This window comes from Phascolarctos cinereus, unplaced genomic scaffold (genome assembly GCF_003287225.1).
Source record: "Phascolarctos cinereus isolate Bilbo 61053 unplaced genomic scaffold, phaCin_HiC Scaffold_4;HRSCAF=312, whole genome shotgun sequence".
NCBI lineage: Eukaryota > Metazoa > Chordata > Mammalia > Diprotodontia > Phascolarctidae > Phascolarctos > Phascolarctos cinereus.
In genome coordinates this window covers 545,778,430-545,799,057 of record NW_027555847.1, presented here as the reverse complement: position 1 = coordinate 545,799,057, position 20,628 = coordinate 545,778,430, and the positions used below count along the sequence as shown (strand labels likewise).

At 41.6% G+C, this 20,628-nt stretch overlaps 1 protein-coding gene across 3 annotated transcripts in view; it reads right to left on the bottom strand.

Moving 5' to 3' along the window:
• Positions 1–1,551: 1,551 nt before the first annotated feature.
• The window catches only part of KCNG2 (potassium voltage-gated channel modifier subfamily G member 2), a 173,901-nt gene continuing 154,824 nt past the window's right edge, over positions 1,552–20,628 (bottom strand). For all 3 annotated transcript variants that reach the window (XM_078153556.1, XM_020986906.2, XM_020986905.2), the window contains exon 3: positions 1,552–5,792. In XM_078153556.1, the coding sequence (XP_078009682.1) occupies positions 4,968–5,792 (825 nt within the window). In that variant the 3' untranslated portion in view covers positions 1,552–4,967. The remainder of the gene's footprint in view (positions 5,793–20,628) is intronic.

Sequence of the window (20,628 nt, the reverse complement as noted above, 5' to 3'; positions counted from 1 at the left end):
GGCCTAACTCGGAAGAAGATCCAGTGAAGGAGACTTCAGTCAGACAGGTTGGAGTAAAACCAGGAAAACAGTGTCATGAAAACCTAGAAAGGAGAATATCAAGGAGAAGGGGATGATTGATAATGTCAAAGACTGTAGAGAGGTTCAGTAGAAGGAGGACTGAGAAAAGGCCTTTAGATTTGGTGATTAAGAGACCATAGGTCACTTTGGAAAGAGTAGTTCCTAGTCCACTTTCCATATTTTGCAGTTGAGCAAGTTGAGGACTGGAGAAATGAAATGGTCTTCCTAAAGTAAGTAAATAGCAGAGGAATTTGAACTCGAGTCCTCCAAATCCATTTTTCTTCCCATTACATTAAGATGCAACCCAAACATTAACAATCTTCCCTTGCCAGTTCCCCTCAGACAATCACTTTCAATCTCAATTCCCCTTCACCCACCAGCCTCTAGCCATCTCCATTGTAGCCTCAAATGCAGGATAAGGTGCCCTAAACCCTGTTTAATAAGTCCATTTGGGAGGGGCAGCTAGGTGGTGTGGTGGATAGAGCACCGGCCTTGGATTCAGGAGGACCTGAGTTTAAATCTGGCCTCAGACACTTGACACTTACCAGCTGTGTGACCCTGGGCAAGTCACTTAACCCCAATTGCCTCACCAAAAAACCCCCCAAAAAACAAAACAAAACAAAAAAGTCCATTAGGGGCAGCATCAAGGTAAAATAAGGGACTGGGCTTGTGACAGTTCAACCTTCCCTTCTCCCTCTCCAACTTTTAAACTTTTGCTGTTTCACTCCTTTGATATTTTCCGCACCACTTGTTTAGAAACAAATCACCTTCTGCATTTACCACCATGTCCTGAGGGTTAGGCTTCCAGATTTGGAACTCTGTGGCTGTAGAAAATCATTTAAAGGAATCCAGTGATGAGGGGTACACAAAACAACCTCATCTGGCCTGGGAAGCTTCATGTCTTAAGAACAGAAAGTTCCCTCTTACCTGATTTCCTTCCTCTCATTTTCCCCCGCTCCCTCCTCTCATTTTCCCCTGCATCAGAGGAAGAGTGACTCATTTCTGTTCTATAGAATGATAAAGCTTGCTTCTGAATGTATAGAACAGACTTCCTTGTTGAGGGAGACCAGGGCATTTTGGGAGACATTCATACCTCTCAGGTAATATCTCAGCTGAAAAAGAAGAGTGAGGAAAAGAGCCCCGTGGGTGCCTGCCTTTGAGCATGTGGGGCTTGGCTTGATGCCACATTTGATGACAGTAGATGTCTTCCTTCGTGTCTCACTTCTAATGTAAAAGGTAGAGATACACTTAATTGTTCTTGAGTCTCTGGCAGAGCTGTTCATGGTAGATGCCTTTAACGGGGCCAAACTGGGTAACTCCACAAGGGTATATGACTGCAGCTTATGTAACATCTTGTAGCTATGGCCTTTATGATGACAGGCACTAGAGGAACATTCAGCTGGTTCATTTGCTTCTAAATGATCACAGAGCATCCATTTTTTCTATGGCATGCCAAGGCTTGGAACTTTCCTTTCCCAAACTGCCCCTTCCCTTCCCTTCATCAGCCGCACTGTTTACCTTCAGTAGTGCTAGGGTATTTTTCCTTTTAACTTATAAGAAAAATGTTATTTTACCATTTCTCTAGATGCTGGAATTCTCATTCCTCTGAGAAGGGTTGTTGGTAGCTGTGAAATGAAAGTGACATCCCATGAGAAGTGAGGTATAGTAATGTGAGTGCCTGGGAAGGTTCAGAAGTTGAAAGATAGAGAAAGGAAGAAGCTAAGAGTGTAAAACAAAATAAGGGGCAGGGGGAATTTAAAAAAATAACCCTGCTTCTCATCCAATTGATAGATCCATTCAGGAGATTTTTAATTCTGGAAAGTGGTCTTACGGAGCAGCTGTTTTCTCCTCTTCTGTCACTTGGAGCACTCTTCTTCTCTGTGGTGGCTGATCTCAAGTGCTGTCTCTCCTCTTAACCTCTTCCTCCTCCCACTCCACCCTCTTGCATGGAGTTCCAGAGCTTCTGGGAAATCTGAGACAGGTTCTGTATTTTTTTTTTAATGATTAGCAAGAACATCATGCGGGAGTAGCCTGAATGAGTCTGGACCATGGCCATTTCAGAAAAAGGATATTTTCTTTTGGAGAAGCTACATATCTTTCTCACCTCTAATGAGCTTTGGGCACATCAGAGGCTCATCTTTGCTACCTCAAAAATGAGAATACCAATTATCATTTATCTCTAGGCAGATGATTCTCAGATCTGTTTATCCAGCTCTGACCTCCAGCCTCACGTCTCCAATTGCGTAATGGACATCTTGAACTGGATGTCCCATAGACATCTCAAACATCTCACTGTCTTTCCCCCAAACCCTCTCTTCCGAACTTCCCTAACAGTATCAAAGGTATATCTCCATCTTCCTAGTCACCTAGACTTAAATCCTCTACATCATCCTCAACTCTTCACTCTCACTCACATATCCTCACATACCCAGTCCATCATCAGACCTTGTTTCTGCCTTCACAACATCTCTCCTAAATGGCCCCTTTGTTCCCACGTACCTGCCACCCTAGTGCAAGCCAGCAATAGTTGGATTATGGCAACACCCTTCAGGTACGTCTTGTATACCTAAATCTCTCCTCATTCCAATTCATCTCCTCCCCTCAGCTGCCAAAATAATCTCTCTAAAGAGGTCCCTGTTTTGCCTTCTGGGGTTAAATAGAACAAATCTGATCCCCTCCCACCCTTGCCATTGTCCCTGGAAAGACTCAGTCAGACACTGTTCTGTGTAGAAGAGGTCTGGCATTTTTATTAAATTGTAGCAGCAAGGTTTCTGAACAGCACCCCCCCCTCCCCAATCAGCCACCCTCCTCCCAGCTTGCCCCTGAGTATGCCTATGTTTGTAGCCTTAAAACTAGGCTGCCCAGTGTGAAGGACAGCAGGGCCTCATTTTGCCTTGGAGCTGTAAGACAGGTTGAGACAATGGCCCTTTCTTCTGCACATAGGTCAGCCTCTCCTGACCGAACTGAGGAATCCTTATTCTTCCAGTTCCCAGTAACAAGGGCTGATGGTTGAATGGCCTGCCATCAGGCTTTTATGGTTTACTTGTTCTTAATTAAAAATTTAAAAGCAGCAGGAGTTGGAAATTCCCATTTCTCTCTATTTCCACAAAATACAAAAAGTTTCACGCGTATGGGATAGTGCTGCTCCTGCCAGCTGTGGATTTAGCAGTATGGGGGATGGTAGAGAGGAATTCAAAGTACCGGGAGAATTTGGAGAGACTGAGGTGACAATTTGAGCACACAGTGTCACGCCTACCATTGTGGTGGTGTGGCTCAACCTGTGATGTCATTGATGTAGGGAATTCTTGGTGAGGAAATTCCATCTATCAGTGCAGATCAGGAACTCTTCAGCTATTTAGAGATTTTCAGGGCCCCTGAAAGCTAAGTGACTTGTCTAAGGTCACCTATGTCAGAGGCCAGTCCTGATCCAATTTATTACTATAAATTGGGTACCTGAGAAACTACGCTTCTTTTGACCACAGTATGTCTGTGGCAGGTTTTGGTATATTCCAGTTTTTTTGGGGGGAGGGGATGTGGAGGAGAAAGCATTTTCTTCATTACATGCGAGGGGGAGCCAATAACATCACTACCATCTAAATCGGGTTCTTAGCCTTTTTTGTGTCATGGATAACCTTTGGCAGTCTGGTGAAACCTATAGACCCTCTCAAAGAATAATGATTCATTGCCTACAGTCATAATAAAGGGAAATGCTAAATTTGAGTTAGAAGTTAGTGAAAATAAAGATGTGATTTTTTTTTCTCCACCCAAGGTTGCAGACCAAGTGAAATCTTTCTGAAGATTCCTTAGGGGTCCTGAGTTACTTTAATCTCCACTAATGGGTGGCAGGGCCATGATTAAGAGGGAGAGACAGAGTATCCTGGAGAGTCAGTGAGGTGATTTTTGTGGATTATACATCATGGGTTAAATGGCTCCTTCCCTGGAGTTGAGGACTTTTGGTATGAGGACAGGAGAAATTAGCAAAGTTCTCCTTGGGTATATGTGAATTTATTACCATTTGGGAGAGGTGAGAGGGCTGGGTATTATCCCCCTCATCTAAAAGCAGGTGCCCATTAAGTGACCAAGCAGAAAACGAGGTGGCCATCTTGGTTTAAGAGCAATGTGTCTGCAAGAAGAAAAGTACCTACAATTGAAAGTCAAGCTAGTCCAGACTGTTTTGAATCAAAATCTTAAATTTTCTAAGGCATTTGGAATTTATTTTTAGGGAGTTATAGAATTTTTTTTAAATGGAAGTAGGAAGAGAACAAGGCCCATGGTCTGCCTTTAGAAAGACTGTTTCCTCTCAAAGCCCAGGCCTGTCTTTGACATTCCACCTCCTCATTAAGAAGGCCAGCTGCTGAGAGGTTGGGTGACTGCCTGGATAGGCTGGGTTCAACTGCAGCCACAGCTTATTAGAGCGATATGCATATTTACTAAATTTATGCCTAACTACCAAGAGTCAGGCTCAGACCTGTCAGCAGGTGGCTGTATTTCTGAAGCCTGACTGTCCCCCACCCCTACCTCTCCTTTTTCTGGTGGTGTCAGGAAAGGGCTTTGTCTAAGTGGCTTAGCCTTATTTTTAAAGGTAGTAGGGAGGGGTTGCATTTTCTCGGTCTTGGGGCCAAGTCCACAAAGGAGCTCCAGTCCACATTTCATCTCAGGGTGACTTAACTGAAAAGCTTATTATATACAGTGGAGCTGGATACATGTTGGCTCTGAAACAAAGCTCAGAAAATACCTTGTTTTTCAAAATGAGCTTCCCTAGCTGTATTTCTCTCTCCTGTCTCCCTTATCCACAGGCTAATTTATACACAGTGCCGACTGTGTAGTCTTAGAGGCTGAGGAAGAAATGGCTCCTCTTTTCCCATTGCTTTGGGGGCTGGCTTGGCCATGCCCTTCATGGCTTTCCATCAGCAGCTCCTTCTGGAGGCGTGATTTGCCAGTGCCCACTGTTGCTCCAGGGCAGCGGCCGCTGCAGGTCCCCCAGGTAGGAAGGAGCTATCCATTGTCTGAGAAGAACTGTCTTCTGTGTGGGACCTGGTGCTCTCTTCCAAGAGGTGCATGTCATGATTTGCGGCCCGCTGCTGCTGTTCTTTTAGCTCTGTGTAGGAACGAGAAAAGGTATGAAATATGGAGGTGACTGGGAAGGCCATCAGTAGAATGCCACTGAGGATACTGCTCAGAGCGACCACCTGCCCAGGAATGCTCCGGGGTACCATGTCTCCATACCCCACAGTGGTCATGGAGATGACTGCCCACCAGTAGCTGGTGGGGATGCTGGTGAACTCCTTCCCAGCTCCAAGTTCACTCTCTGCCAGGTAAACCAATGGGGAGAAGAGGGCCATAGCCACACAGAGGAAGAGGAGAAGAAGCCCAAATTCACGGGTGCAGCGGCGCACAGTCAGCCCCAGGGTCTGGAGACCCAGGGAGTGGCGGGCCAGCCGCATGACATACAGGATACGCAGAGCTCGAAGGAACCGCAGCACAAGTCCCACTCGCTCCAGGTATTTATTCCCAGCCCCACCTGGCTTGTTATTTCGGGCAGAAGCCAGATCCACAATAAGAGAGATGTAGAAAGGCAGGATGGCCAAGATGTCAATGATGTTGAGTGGTGTCCGGAGGAAGGCGCACTTGCTCTCAGCCTGGATTGAACGGAGGAGGAACTCAAAGGAGAACCAGGCCACGCAGACAGTCTCCAGCACAAAGAGGTTGTGGCATTTTGGGGAGCATTCACCCTGGGGAGGAGAGGGACAGAGAGTTGGCCATGGAGAAGAAAAAAGAAGGCAGGAAGCAGCAGAGAGATAGATGAACCCTGGGCTCATGATTGCGTGGTGTGAAAGGATTCGCTTTTCATCATATACCTCCCTCCCCACTCCCCCCTCACATGGTTATGTCCCCAATTCCCCCAACCCTGAGGTTATTCAAATACAAGGGAATAGAAAAATGGTTACTATGCCTTACATTTACTTTGTGAATGTGCAATTCTCTTGTTTTAATTAAAATACCTGTGTCTAGGAGTGAATGTGGTTATGATGATATATCATATTATGATATAGCGCAGGGATGGGGAATGTGTGGCCTCAATGCCACATGTGGCCCTATAGGTCCTCAAGTGTGGCCTTTTGACTAAATCCAAACTTCACAGAACAAATCCCTTCAATTAAAGTATTTGTTCTGTAAAACTTGGACTTAGTCAAAAGGCCACACCCAAGGACCTAGAAGGCCACATGTGGCTTTGAGGCTGCAGGTTCCCCACCCCTGATATAGAGCCAGAATCAGAGAGACCTGGGTTCGAGTCCTACTTCTGACACATGATGCCTGGGGACTCTGGGGTCATCCCTTAACCTCCCTCCCAGTGGTTCAGACAGCTCTCTGAGACTCTAAGTTGCCAAATAGATATGGACCTGAATAGGTAGAAGTTTCTTTATCAGGAGTTCCCTGTATCAATGAAATCAAAGGTCTGATATTCCCTAGTGTGACTCCCACCTTCTCTTTCCTGTGAGGGTAATAAAATCAACTACTAAACTTGAGCTGAGAAGCATAGATAGACCAGGGACTTTGAAAATCAGAGAGAAGTGTCCACTTCTCTCCCCTGGACCCCGGGCTAGTGTATGCTTTCAGTCATTGTGCAGTGCCCATACATAAAGGGCTTTGCCATTTTCTCAGTAGCTGGGTTAAAACACAAATTGTTATTGGAAAGGTGACTCTTAGCCACGCTGTGTATACTGCTTGGCTGTCAGTTCACCACACTGAGATAAGTTATATTTTATGTACACTGCCTTATCTTTAATATCCTTTCTAGGTCCAGTTTGGCCCGTTAGGAGAGTTTTATTTGGAATCCTCCTCATTTCAGCAAAGTAGAATACTCTAATGAAAGGCAGCCCAATGTCCTCTTTGGGCAGAGCTTGCTTCCATGTTTGGAACTAACCTCTGTTCTCATTCCTTCTTTTCTAAAATCTTGGTTTGCTATTATCTAAACAGGACCTAAAATTCTTTTTTCGCAGGTTTAAGCAACTAGTAGGCAAGGGAGCAGAGACAAAATTTTACACTTTGTGTCAAATTACCTTTTATTCAAGAGTTATTATTGATTATGCCAGCAATGTGTGTTATCTCAAAAAGTAATAGCAGAGATTTAACTATTTGTAGATCAAGAGTTCCTTCATTCTCCAAACAAGAATGAACCCTGGACAATGGCCTTTCTGCCAATGCTCACATTTGAGCCTCTTGCTTTGGGAAATGCAGGTTGCATGAGGAAAATGGAAACTGGCAGCAACATAGCAGCCCCCCTGAGCAAACACCTGCTCATCTGTGTTTATACCAGTAACTGACTCCAAAGCATGGCCCCTGATATAATGGGCGGCACACTACCATTGTTCTTTGGTCTAGAGGAGAAGGTTTAGGCTGACTTTACCAGTTAAGTGACAGGACCTCAGCATGGGGCTGATGGTTCCTTCCTACTAATTAGATAGTACACGGAAAACAACTGTAGGCTGGCAGAGAACTACCTCTGTGCTCCAATGAGGGGCCAGGAGGGGGGGGATGCCTACATGGTGAAATGGACCAGGAATTGAATCTGCTAAAAATGAAAGAGGAAACAATCTGAGAGAGGTTGTTGCTTGTTAAACTTGCTCATGACCTAATCCAACTTTGATTTAATGTTGCTGTCCAATGTGCTAACCTTGTACTCTGCACACAGTAGGCCAGGCTAAATAAATGTTAAATTTAGCCATAGTACTATCTTACCTGCACTGTTTGTGGGGACTCTTGTTCCTACTGAAATGATCTTACAGAGGATTCAACCAGCAGCTCATGTCCATGAGCTCTGTAAACAGTGCTTTATAATTCTAGAATCAAACACAAGCATATGCACTCGGCATTTAAAACCTTTTATAATCTGGCCCCAGCCTACCTTTCTAGCCTTATCACACATTATTCCTACCCAAGCACCCGAAGTTCCAGCCCAAGTGGCCTTTTTACTGTTCTTCATACATGACATGCCACCTTCTGTCCCCATGCCTGGAATGCTTTTCCTCCTCACCTACATCTCAGAATTTCTCAGAATTTGCTTCAAGGCTCAGCTAATACCACCTTCCATGTGAAGCTGTTCCTGATCTCCTGGCTGATAGAACCTCCTCTTCAATGTCCACCTGTTTTGTTTTGTGTATACATGTATCATTTATACATGCATGTTACTCGTGCATGTGTGCAAACACATGTAGACATGTACATTATATATACATATTATGCATACATGAATATTATAGGCCATGTATGCACACACATGCACAATGTATATTATGTGCACACATGCATAATATGTGAATTTATGCACATATTATATATGCACACTACACAGCATGCATGTCTTACACACATATGTGTAAAGAACATGTGTGTATATGTGCACACAGGACACATATATTATGTGTGCCTATCATGTGTACATGTATGCACATGCACATTGTGTATATGTACAGATATAACATGTGTATAAACACATATCTATTCTAGAATGTAAGTTTCTTGAGGGCAGGGACTGCTTTTGATTTAAAAAAAATAGTATGATACCTTTTGTTTACTTATTGATTGATATTACTCTTTCCCCAAACTAGGGTATACCAATCTACAAATAAAGACGCAGCATGGTGTAGTAAGTGGATCCCCTCAGAGTCAGTAAACTTGGGTTCTAGTCACATTTCTCACCTATAGTAACTGTAATACTGTGCAAATTACTTAGCTTCTCAGTACAAGATCATTGCAATTCAGCAGCTAGGTGTCACAGTGGATAAACAGCTGGACCTGGGGTCAGGAAGACTTGAATTCAAATCCAGTTTCAGACACCTATTAGTTGTGTAACCTTAGGTAAATCATTTAATCTATGTTTGCCTCAATTTCCTCATTTGTAAAATGGAGATAATAATGGCACCTAACTCCAAGGACTTTTTTGAGACTCAAATGATGTAATATTTGTAAAGTTCTCTGCAAACCTTAAAGTCCTCTATAAATCCTAGCTAGCTAGCTAGTAGTAGTAGTAGTAGAGGAGTTTTCTCTCTAGGAGTTCCCTACATCAATAAAATTACAGTCCAGATTTTTTTTAAAAAAAGTACAAATACCATAAATACAGTAACTTTGATTCTCTTGGTCAAATAGATATTATTTGTAAAAAGCACTTAGCACAGTGCCTGGCACATAGTAGGTGCTATATAAATGCTCATTCCCTCCCCTCCCCTCGCCTCTTGAATAGCGATGGCTTTTGAGTAAACCTCATGCTCCAGCCTCAGGGAGAAGTCTCTGTCACTATACTCTCCTCAACACTTATATACACGACCATTTATGCACACAGAGTAAGCAAGTATCTATGGTCAAAGTACAGCTATTAATTTGTCACTTTGTGAGAACTCAAGGAGCTAATTCCATTCCAGTTAACTTCTCTTGAAATATTTTTTTAAGGAAGGCCATCACCACCCCAATGCTTGAGGGGATTTATGTGTTTATTGAACATATCTGGGCTCTTTCCATTAACTTTAGCATTGTTAATTAGCTGTCAAAATCCAATATCCTACCCTTTACATAAATCATCATCTCCTCTTGCTTAATATTAAATATTGTACAAATGCTTATTACTTGGCTCAGAAGTGATGCCAACTGGATTACTAGATAGTGCTGAAGTCAGTCACCTGGTTGTTGATAGAGTTTGGCTGAGGAGCTCCTGTTTAATACTGTTCCCAGCAATAAATTCCTCTTCCTTACCATTCTCCTTCCTCTCCCCAAATCTCTTGGCTAGTGAAAATATTTGGGGCCTAAGATGGGGTTGCCCCTTTGTCTGGGTTACTTGGGTTGTTGCTTCCATGTTGTAATTTGAGGTGTGTTAAGAAGAATCCTTGTTCCCCAAATCCCTTTTTGTCTTCCCAACTAAAATAAGTTCCTTATTCATATCTTTGCACTAAATCCTAGCTGCAGGGGATGTTGTGGGGTGGGGAAGGAGGAGAGAATGGTAGTAAAGGTACCAAGTTGTTATGTCTTGTCGGCACTTTAATAGTATGCTCAGATCCCCTTCTGAGGTTTTTACCTCATACCTGGATGAAAAAGATGAAGATAATCAGTGTTGGGAAGGGCTATAGAAAGAGAGGCAAATATATTGGTGGATCTCTGAATTAGTCCAATCATTTCAGGAAAAAATTTAGAATTATTCAAAGAAATAAAAAATGTCTATGCTCTTGCACCTAGAGATTCCCTTCCTAGGCACATATCCCAAGAAGGTCAATGACAGAAATAAAGGGCTCATACACACCAAAATATTTGTAGCAGCAAAGAACTAGAAACAAAGTAAATGCCCATCAGTTGGGATATGGCTAAACAAGTTGTGGTGCATGAATACAATGAATATTACTCAGTCAACTGATGAATACAGAGAAGAATGAGAAGATTTACATGAACTGATAAATACTAAAGTAAGCAGAACCGTGAAAACAATATACAAAATGACTACAACATCGCAAATGGAAATGACAAGACATTTGTAACAACCTTCTTGTTTTAACTTGAACTAATGTTCCATCTCCTTGACTGGCAATTTTCACTGGTTTCCCCCCATGCCTGGAACTCTCTTCCTCCTCACCTCTGCCTACTAGCTTCTCTGGCTTCCTTCAAGACTCAGCTAAAGTTCTAACTTTTCCAAGAAGCCTTCCCTCTGCGATTAATGTCCAATTTATCCTGTATTTGAGCACTGTTCGTAGATAGTTATTTACATGTTGTCTCCCCTGTCAGATTGTGAACTGCCTGAGCAGAGGTTGTTTTTTGCATTTCTTTATACCCAATGGTTGTCATATAGTAATTGCCTAATAAATGCTTGTGGACTTGTTGGCTTGAAACTGAAAGCTGCAAAATTATAACCAAGCATGGCTCCCAAGAAGAAATATGGGAAGGCACCTTCTGCAGAAGTGGAGGACCGTGTGTATGGGACACTGAATATTTTGTCAGACATTTTCTGATATTTTAGTTAGTTTTGCTGAACTGTTTTTATCCTCTTTTTTTTTAAACAAGGAATGATTCTTGAGGAAGAGGAAGAGGGATATTTTAGGAAAATATAAGTGATAGAAAAAAACAAAAGATATGAATAAAATGTACTTTTATTGGTGAGCCCATCATTTACTGTTTTTCCTATTTTTCTTCTGGGCAATCAGTCATACACAAGCAAAGTCTGAAAGGACCTTAGGTAATCTAATCTAAATCTCTTGTCTAATGCAAAATCCTTCTATAAACACTTCTGAAAGGTGGTCATCTAACCTTTGTTTGAACAACTTCAATAACAAGAAATTCACTGCATCATGAGGTAGCTGATTCCAATTTTAATTATTAGCAAGTTTTTTCCCCCTAATTTTGACTCACATGACCAACTTTTTTCTGATCCTCATGATGTCTCATATATCTCCTAAATAAAAAATTACAAGAGGAAAACTGAGTATAGCTGTCCCTACATGCTGAGATACCAAGATCCCAACAGGTAATATCCTAAAGAGTTAATAGCAGAGAAGGCTAATCACCAATGTAATGACTCACCAACCCCTCCCCACCAGCCCTGATGTTCTACATGGGTTGTACAATAGGACCCATGGCTTTAGATTCTAGGATCCACTCAGCAATTCCCTTGTTGATGCTGTAGTCTCTGTAAGCACACCCTTTCCCCCTGCCCTCATTTCACCATTCTGTGTCAGAAAGCAATAGAACTGAAGTCTCTCCCCTCCCAGCACACATATACACTGTGTGGAAGAGGTGGAGGTATAGGAAAATGAGCACCCATCCACCAAGCCTGAAGTAATGGGACTGTCATTCAGCTGAAACCAGTTCCATCCCTTAGAAGTCACTTTAGGCAGAAACAGAGGCTGGTGAACCATGAATTGCCCAGTATGGGGGGAGGCTGTGTTAGCTTCAAGATCTATCTCTCAGGAGATTAACCATCAAAGAAGAAATAGTCAGAAAAATGAAAAATATGGGAATATAAGGGGAAAGGGCTGAAATTACAAAAGATCTCAGGAGTAAGAAAACTCAGTTAAAAACCTTGAGGATATGGGGGCAGCTAGATGGGGCAGTAGATAGGGCTCTGGCCTTGGAGTCAGGAGGACCTGAGTTCAAATATGGCGTGAGACACTTGACACTTACTAGCTTTGTAACTCTGGGCTAGTCACTTAACTCCAATTGCCTCACCAAAAAGCAAAAACAAAACAAAATAAAACAAAAAAAAAAGCACCAAACACCTTGAGGATAAGAAAATAAATTAACAAGGAAGATATTAATAACAGAAGGGAAGATGGTCTCTAGGGCACTAAATAAATCCAAACATCTCTGAATAAATGTTGTGAGATGAAGCAAAATGAAACTGCCTGAAGAAGCAGATGACACTGAGGATACTCAAGAGAGCATGGAATCACAGCAGTATGCTCCTGAATGATTTAAAAGAGAAATTAAAATCTTAAAAGCAGAATTTGTGTCCTGAATAACAAAAATATTTGGCAGACCAAAAACTTGAATCCACCGTGGTAAGTCTTGCCAAAGAAACAAAAGAGAGAAAAATGGATTGGAAATGTAAATATACGAAAGCAAAGGACAATCTAGGAGAAGGAAAAGGCAAAATATGATCTCTCTATAAGCAAAGCAGACTGATCTTGAAGACATGATATGAAAAGATAACTTAAAATTAAAGGTCTCTCTCTCTCACAAAAAAAAAAACTTGAACACTATAATCAAATAAATACAAGAAAACTGCCCAGAACCTCTGAACGTAGAAAATAAAGTGCCAATTAAAAGAATTCACAGATTGCCTCCAGGAAAACAAATAAAACCTTTATGTCACAAACTCCAGGACATATACTGGTTGAATTGAACAATTTTAAGGACAACAAGTTCTATAAGTGACCAGGAGAAATATCTTCAAATATAATGTGAGGGAAATGTGGAAAAAACACAAGACTATTCTGCATCCAACAGAAACTACTGAAGAGAATGGAATAATATGTTCTAAAGAGTAACAGAACTCAAGATGCAATCCAAGGTGACCTAAGTCACCTAAGTCTAATTATCAATGAAAATAGATAAATTTTGAATGAGAGGTATTTGAAGGATTTCTATAAAACCCAGATGTGAGCAAATTATTTGCTTTGCAAATATTATTGTTGTTGAGTTGGTTTAGTTGTGTCTGACTCCCCTTGACCCCATTTGGAGTTTTCTTGGCAAAGATACTGGAGTGGTTTGCCATTTTCTTCTCCAGCTCATTTTACAGATGAGGAACTGAGGCAAATTGGGTTAGATGACTTTCCCAGAGTCAGACAGCTATTGAGTGTCTAAGGTTAAATTTTGACTGAAGTCCTCCTGACTCCAAGACTCTATTCACTGCACTACTTAACTGCACCTGCTTTGTAAATACCCAGACAATAGAAACACAAGAAGCAAAATAAACAAATTCAGCATCCTAGGAAGGCACAAATAATGACAGAAAAAAATCACCCTAGAGAAAACTAAAAAAAAAACCTCATTAAGAAAAAGTTACCAATGGAGTTAAATACAATAGCAACAAAATAACCAAAGGAATAAGAGATTTTATCTTAAAGTACACAAGGAAACAAGAAAAAAAATGTAACTCAAATTGAAGAAGTGATGGAGGAACAGGCACCCGATGGACTAAACATCACCCAGCCTACAGGTGAACCAATCTCTCTCTCTCTCTCTCTCTCTCTCTCTCTCTCTCTCTTCTCTCTCTCTCTCTCTCTCCCCCCCCTCCCTGTGTGTGTGATGTGTATGTATATTTTGTGGGATTAAGTTGCAGAATTGGGGGGCATATAAAACAGAGGAGAGGAGGAAGATTGAGGGGAATGTGTGATGTACTTTGTTCAATTCAATGGTACAAAATGAAAGGAAAATATTCCTCATCTCTTGTTGCCTGTGACTGTGTTGCATCAAACAGAGGAGTGAAAAATGAAGACACGTGGGCAAGGCAGGTCAGTGAAAGACTGAGCCGTTTATTATTCTGAGGGTCCTAGTTATATAGTGAAAGCTAACAATCATCCCCCAGATGTTCCCACAATTCTTACGTGACTAATCCCGGCCCTTATGCGTATCCTTAATTGTTCACACCTGCTTGCCATCAAGGTTCAAGGGGCAGAGTATTCTAACACCTTCCAGGCACGGGAAATTGGTGAGCCAAATATTCTGATTAATTAAGCCCTTATGGGAAGGAAAAGGAAAGAGTCAAACTCTAACCTAAATTCCTTATCCCATATTAGACTCTTCAGCTCTGGCCCTCAACAGTCTCTCTGGAAGATAGGAAAATGGGTGTGGTGACAAAGGGAAGAATTGAAAAGGGGAAAAAAGTGGAGGAAAATATCAGGTCAATTGTGGGAGAGGGTCTCAATGATAAATGTTCTAATGGGGGCATATAGTATTCTATCTCAAGAGAGGAGGAATGAGGACCTCTGAGAACAAATGATGTCCAGAAGGGTGGGAGGACATGGACCTAGAAAGGTGATTTCTTGGCAAATGGGGGAAAACTGATCATGGGAAGGGCAGGCAGTAATAATAAATTGCACTATTAACAACGGAGGAAAATTACTACTAAGGAGTAGTTGTTCTATCCCTCTGTTTTGTAAGAATTGAGACTTCCAAGAGTGAGGCACAACAGAAAATTAGGGGAGAGGTAAGATATACAAAGCAACAACATAGAAACTGTTTGGAAGAGGGAATTCAAGATAGGTACCTTTGAAGCTTTAATACCAGAAGGAATACAGAGACTAAAGAAGGAATAGGTATAATGATCATTGATTAATAAAAGTCTAGAATAGGTAGAAAGGAAAGAGAAATAATGAAGAGAATGCAGAGAAAACCCTTTTCAGAAAAAAGAACAGAAAATGAAAAAAAAACTAAGAAAATTTGAAAGGGAGGAGAGGAAGATTTTATTTGGTTAGTAAAAAAAGGATAGGGGGGAAAATTAGATAACCAGATCAAAGGAAGAAAAGAATAAGTTTAATAGGACACCAAAACTAGGGAAAGAGGTGACAATGGAGATGTCAGGGGCTAGAGGTTGTGGGAAAGCCCTTGGGAACAGAGTTGCCTTAAAGTTAAATTAAGCAAAAATAACTGAAATGAAACAAAGTACTTTCTTCACAGAGGAAGTGGAACAATCACAAAAAATTCTAATTCAGGAAATTCTTATACTAAAATCTGCCTCATAATTTATGCCTAGGTCAGTCTTATTTTTATTTTCTGTAGCTGTAGCACAATCCATTTTTACCATGAACAAATCTTCACAGAACTCTAACTACAATGGCACAACCAGCATTGAATGCCAAAGCACTAAAATTTAGAGGGAACATATCACTTTCTTTCCTTCTGCAAAGTAGAAACTGAGTTTAGTGCCCAGTTAGCAAAATAATTATTATGGTTACATATAAAATATTAAAATAAGAAGCTACCTGATGGTAGTATTTCCCCTACCTCCGTGTTAGCTCCATTCCAAGTCAGTCCCTTCCTTTTTTGTTTCCTCTCTAAGCAGCCACAGAGTATTCCAGAATCTGTCTTCCTGCCATCAGGCAGTATTCTAGGGTCTATCTTCTTTGCATTTACTAAACTGAATTTGTCTTAAATTGAGTTAAGGATACATTTAAATTGACTTAAATTTAAATTCATTTGTACCACTTGCCCTGGGTGAAAAAATTGCTAGTTACATCTCTTTTTCTTCAAATAGTTCAAGATAAAAGTCATGTCTCATAAAGCTTCTCATTATCAACTGATCCTGTAACATGCTATGCGAGTTATCTGAAGCAAACATTGCTGATATAGGACTTGATGTCTATCCCAACTTTATAGAGAGTAAGAGGAGGAATGTACCAGCTCCTCCACCTGCCTAGTTGGGTGGATCAGGCAGGATCCAGAAACGCCAAAGCTCAGAGATCTCTCCTATAGTCTACAAGAGGGGAAATCACAGTAGAATTATATCTATCTGCCACCCTTCAAATTATGGCTCTGAGGGTTACTGTCTACCATTTGAAAGTTTGTGTCTTATCTCCTTTTCTCTACCATCCCCCTTAAGATGCTCTTTCAATGTGTCTTTACAACCAATTGAATTAAGTCCTTTATAGCTTAGCATTCTCTCAATCAGGAGTATTGTGTCCCACTCTCACTCTTCATGACCCCATTTGGGATTTTCTTGGCAAAGATACTGGAGTGATTTGCCATATCTTTCTCCAGCTCATTTTACAGATGAGGAAACTGAGGCAAACAGGGTTAAGTGATTTGCCCAGGGTCATGCAGCTAGTAGATGTCCAAGGCCAGATTTGAACTTAGGAAGAGGAGTTTTCCTGATTCCTGGCCTGGTGCTCTACCCACTGCACCTCCCTTAGTACATGCAGCATGCAGCATGCAGCCTAGGGCATCTCCACCTCACCTCAGTGGGAGTGGATGTTATGTACAAAACACAAAGGGAAAGGAAGAGAGAGGAGTCACCTGGCAATTTTCCAATTTATCATGTCAGAGCTGTCATGTCACTGAGTGGAAAGGGCATAAAACTTGAAAAAAACTGGTTTCAAAATTTTCCTCTGCACAATTGACATGTCTTAGCTATATTTTCCTCACTTGTACAATGGTAATATTATCTGGTGCTACCTATAAGATGTGAGGTAAGTGTGCTATAAACCTTAAAATATCTTAGAGATCATTTAGCCCAACCCTTCCTTTTACAAATGATGAAACTGAAGCTTAGAGGAATTAGGTGACTTGCCCAAAGCCACATAGGAAGTAGCGGAGATAGGATTTGAACTCAGGTCTTCTGACTTCAGTCTAGCACTCCTTCCTATACTATCTAAATTAACTAGTTACTTTCCAAAAGTGCATTTTGCTACTGTAACTACTTACCTTGGCTAGATGGTAAGCTTATGACTTTTTAATAACAGAATACATTACAGAGAGATTAGAACTATTTCAGACTAAGTGGGGAGGTGGGGAGATGGGGAGGGGGCGAGAAATCAAATGAAAAACACAGCAAGGCTGTGGGCTAAGGCCAGATCACAATGCAAAGAGCAAACAAATTGAGGACCAGCTGAATCAACTGCCTGATCGGGAGTAAACACCACCAAGCAGATGAGGAAACACCATGATGCAGAGGAATGTCAAGGGGTGACTACAAGTGGCCACTTCTGCTAAATAGGAGTAAATTGCCATGGGTCACCCTCCACCTACCCTATCTTAGACAGTGGAGGCCCTAGCTCCACAACCCCCATCCCTATCCCCGCCAATATACTCCTTTGGAAGCCACTGCTGCTCTTCCCTGACTCCCTGTAATTGTGCTAGAGGAAGCTTGCTATCACCAATGATCTGGGACCAAGGCAGAGCTGCCTCAGACACCAGGTCTTCACCTCTGGGTTCTATACCTATGTACCAGACTTCTTGCAGTCAAGAACCTCTTTGAGGAATAGGACCTTTCACATCAAGCCTGACCTCTTTTCCCCTGGAGTTTGAGAGAAGACTGACACCTATCACAAGACTTTTGAACACCAGTTATGTTCTCATCCTGTGAGTAAGCAAATGCCCAACTCTTCTGATAATTCTTAGGTGCAGGCTGCCTATGTAAAACAAATGAACAAACAAACAAACAAACAAACGAAAAACCCTTTTGCCTTTGACAGAAATAAGGAAGTTTGGAAAAGAGGAGGGTTTTGGGGAAAAAATAAATTCAGTGTTAGATATGTTGAATATGAGGTGCTTCTAGGACATCCAGTTTGAAATGTCCAGGTAGCAATCAGGGATGTGGTACAGAAGCTTTGGGAATAGATTGGGGCAAGATATGTAGATTTGGGAGTCATCTGCATAATTAATAGCAAATTTATTCAGAGGTGAGAACTGATGAGGCTACCCAGTGAGAGTATAGAGGGAAAAGAGGAGAGGGCCTGGGGTAGAACCTTGGGGTACACCTGCAGTAAGGTTGTGAATGATGAGCCATCAAAGGAGATTCAGTATGGTCATAGAGGTAGGAGGAGAACTAAGAGTGTAGTGTTATGAAAATCCAGAAAGGAGAGAGTATTCAGGAGGATAGGGTAGTCAATAGTATCAAATGCAGCAAACAGCAGATTAAGAAGGATGGGTCCTGAGAGAAGAGCATCAAATTTGGCCATTCAGAGATCACTGGTAACTTTGGAGATAGCAATTTCACTTGAGTGATGAGATCAGAAGATAGATACCAAAGGGTTGAGGGGTGAATGAGAAGAAAGGTAGTGGAGGGAATAAGCGCAAATGGCTTTCTCAAGTTGTTTAACCATGAAAGAGAGAAAAGATATAGGACAATCACAGGGATGGCTGGATTCAGTGAAGGTTTTTTGATCATGGAGGAGAGACATGGGCATGTTTGTAGACAGTAGGGAACCATCCAGTACACCTAACCACATGTATTTTTTTTAGGAGTTTGGCTAGGAAATGGAGGGGAAATGTAGGACCATAACTTGAGATGATAAGGGTCTAGTAAAGGATTCTTAAGGATAAGGAGACTTGGGCATGTTTGAAGACAATAGGGAAAGAACAAGTAGGAGAAGGTTGAAGATTTGAGAGGCAGAGAAGGGTTGATTGAGTATGCAGTTACTGGAGAAGATGAGATCAAGTGTCCATGTAGAGAAGCTAACCTTGGCAAGTGGAAGAGGGAAACAAGGAGAGAATGAGAGATGACCAAAAGGTCAAAGGGTTTTGAGATGAAAAGAATGAGAGAAAAGAGAGCTCACATTGAATGGCCTCAATTCTCTTCAGAAAGAGGAAAGGGACTCAGCTATTGCAATAGAAAGTTTAAAATAACTTCTGTGGGGAGTGAGACAGGAAAATAACTGTTTTGCTGCAGTGAGGGACCCTGTTCAAATGGATAACAATTTCGAATGTGCCCAGTCAGCACAGTTGTAAGGCTCTTTTCAGCTTTGTTCAAAAGCTTTTGCATAGGAGCAGAGAAGGAAGCATGGGAGTAATTCATAATTAAGGTTCAGAAAGAGATGATCACTTAGAGGACAAAGAGGTAAGAGATTTAAGAGCAGAGGTCAGTGTGGAGTTGAAATTGCTAACTATTGGGTTGAAATTGAAGTTAAAAGAAAATGAAGTCAGAGCAAGGTCAATAGTCTGAGGAAGTACTGAGTGGTAAAGAGACTGGAGGTCTTAATGAGAGTGAAAAAAATATGTTTAGGAGGGGTGAGGCATAGGGAGAGATGACATGGTAGAAGGCAGATGACATGGTCAAACAGGGGAATGTCTGAATTTCTACTCGAACAAATGAAATGTTTGTATATAATGGTGGGATCTAGAATGTCACCATCTCTATGTGTGGCTGAGACAGCATGAAGGCACTATCCAAAGTTTCCATTATCCTATGTATCCAGTTGCCAAATCTTGCCATATTTACCTCCACAACATCTCTCAAATCTGACCCCTTCTCTCTGCTCACAAAACTACTACTTTAACTCAGGTCTCATCATATGTATTCCCACAGCCTCCTAATAACTGGGGTCCCTATGTTTATCTCCTCACTCCATTTTGTCCTGGCTACTACTGCAAAGTAACTTCCCTTAAGCACAGATCTGACCATGTGATTGGCCTCCTGTTGGTTCTAGGATAAAATACAAACTATTCCTCTATTGAGCTTTCAAAGCCCTTCACAACCAACCCCAACATAGGGGCTCTCCAGCTTCATTGGACATCCTTCTGCACTCTGTGATCCAGCCTAACTGATGTCTCTCTCTTCCTCACACAATGCTCCATGTCTTCTCTTGGGTTCCTTCATACCGTCAGTCCTTCACACCTCGAATGCACTCCCTCTTTGCCTCCAACTCATATGGTTTCTCTCTTCCTTTAAGGTGGAGTTCAAGCACCATATTTTGCATGAAGCCTTCCTGACTCTGGCTTCCTTTAAGTCACAACCAAAATCCCATCTTCTATAGGATAAAATACAAACTCCTCAACTCAGAACTTAAACTCCTTCACACTCTGGTTCTAGCCTATCTTTGCAGGCTTATTATATATTAGTTTCCTTCACATTCCTTATGTTCTAGCCAAAATAGTGTGCCTCCTGCCATAACACTGGATCTCTTGCCCCCATGACAGGCCTGCACTGCTTCCTAATCTATACCTCTTAGAACCCCTAGCAACCTTTGAGACTCAACTCTTGTGATAATATCCTAATCATCCTGTTGTGTCTTCCCTCCTAAAATTATCATGAATCTGTTTAGATGTTGTATTCTGCCCCCCTCCCAAGGCTGTGCTTTCCTTTAGGGTAGGGACAATTTTTTTATTTTTCCTTTGCATTCTTGGTGCCTAACATAGTGTCTTGCACACAGTAGGTGCTTGATAAATGCTTACTGGGTTGCATAAGATAGGTATCTCAGGTAAAAAGGGACACAACTACCACAGGAATTTTGCAATTGCAGCCACAAAATTGTTTCATCCGAAGGAATGATTTTAATTTTGTCCAAGAGGCTGATACAAACATGAAGACCAGGTCAAGAGAGAAGGACAGATTTTTTTTTTAATACCTGAAGAGGGGAAGAGCAGTTTCTGACCACC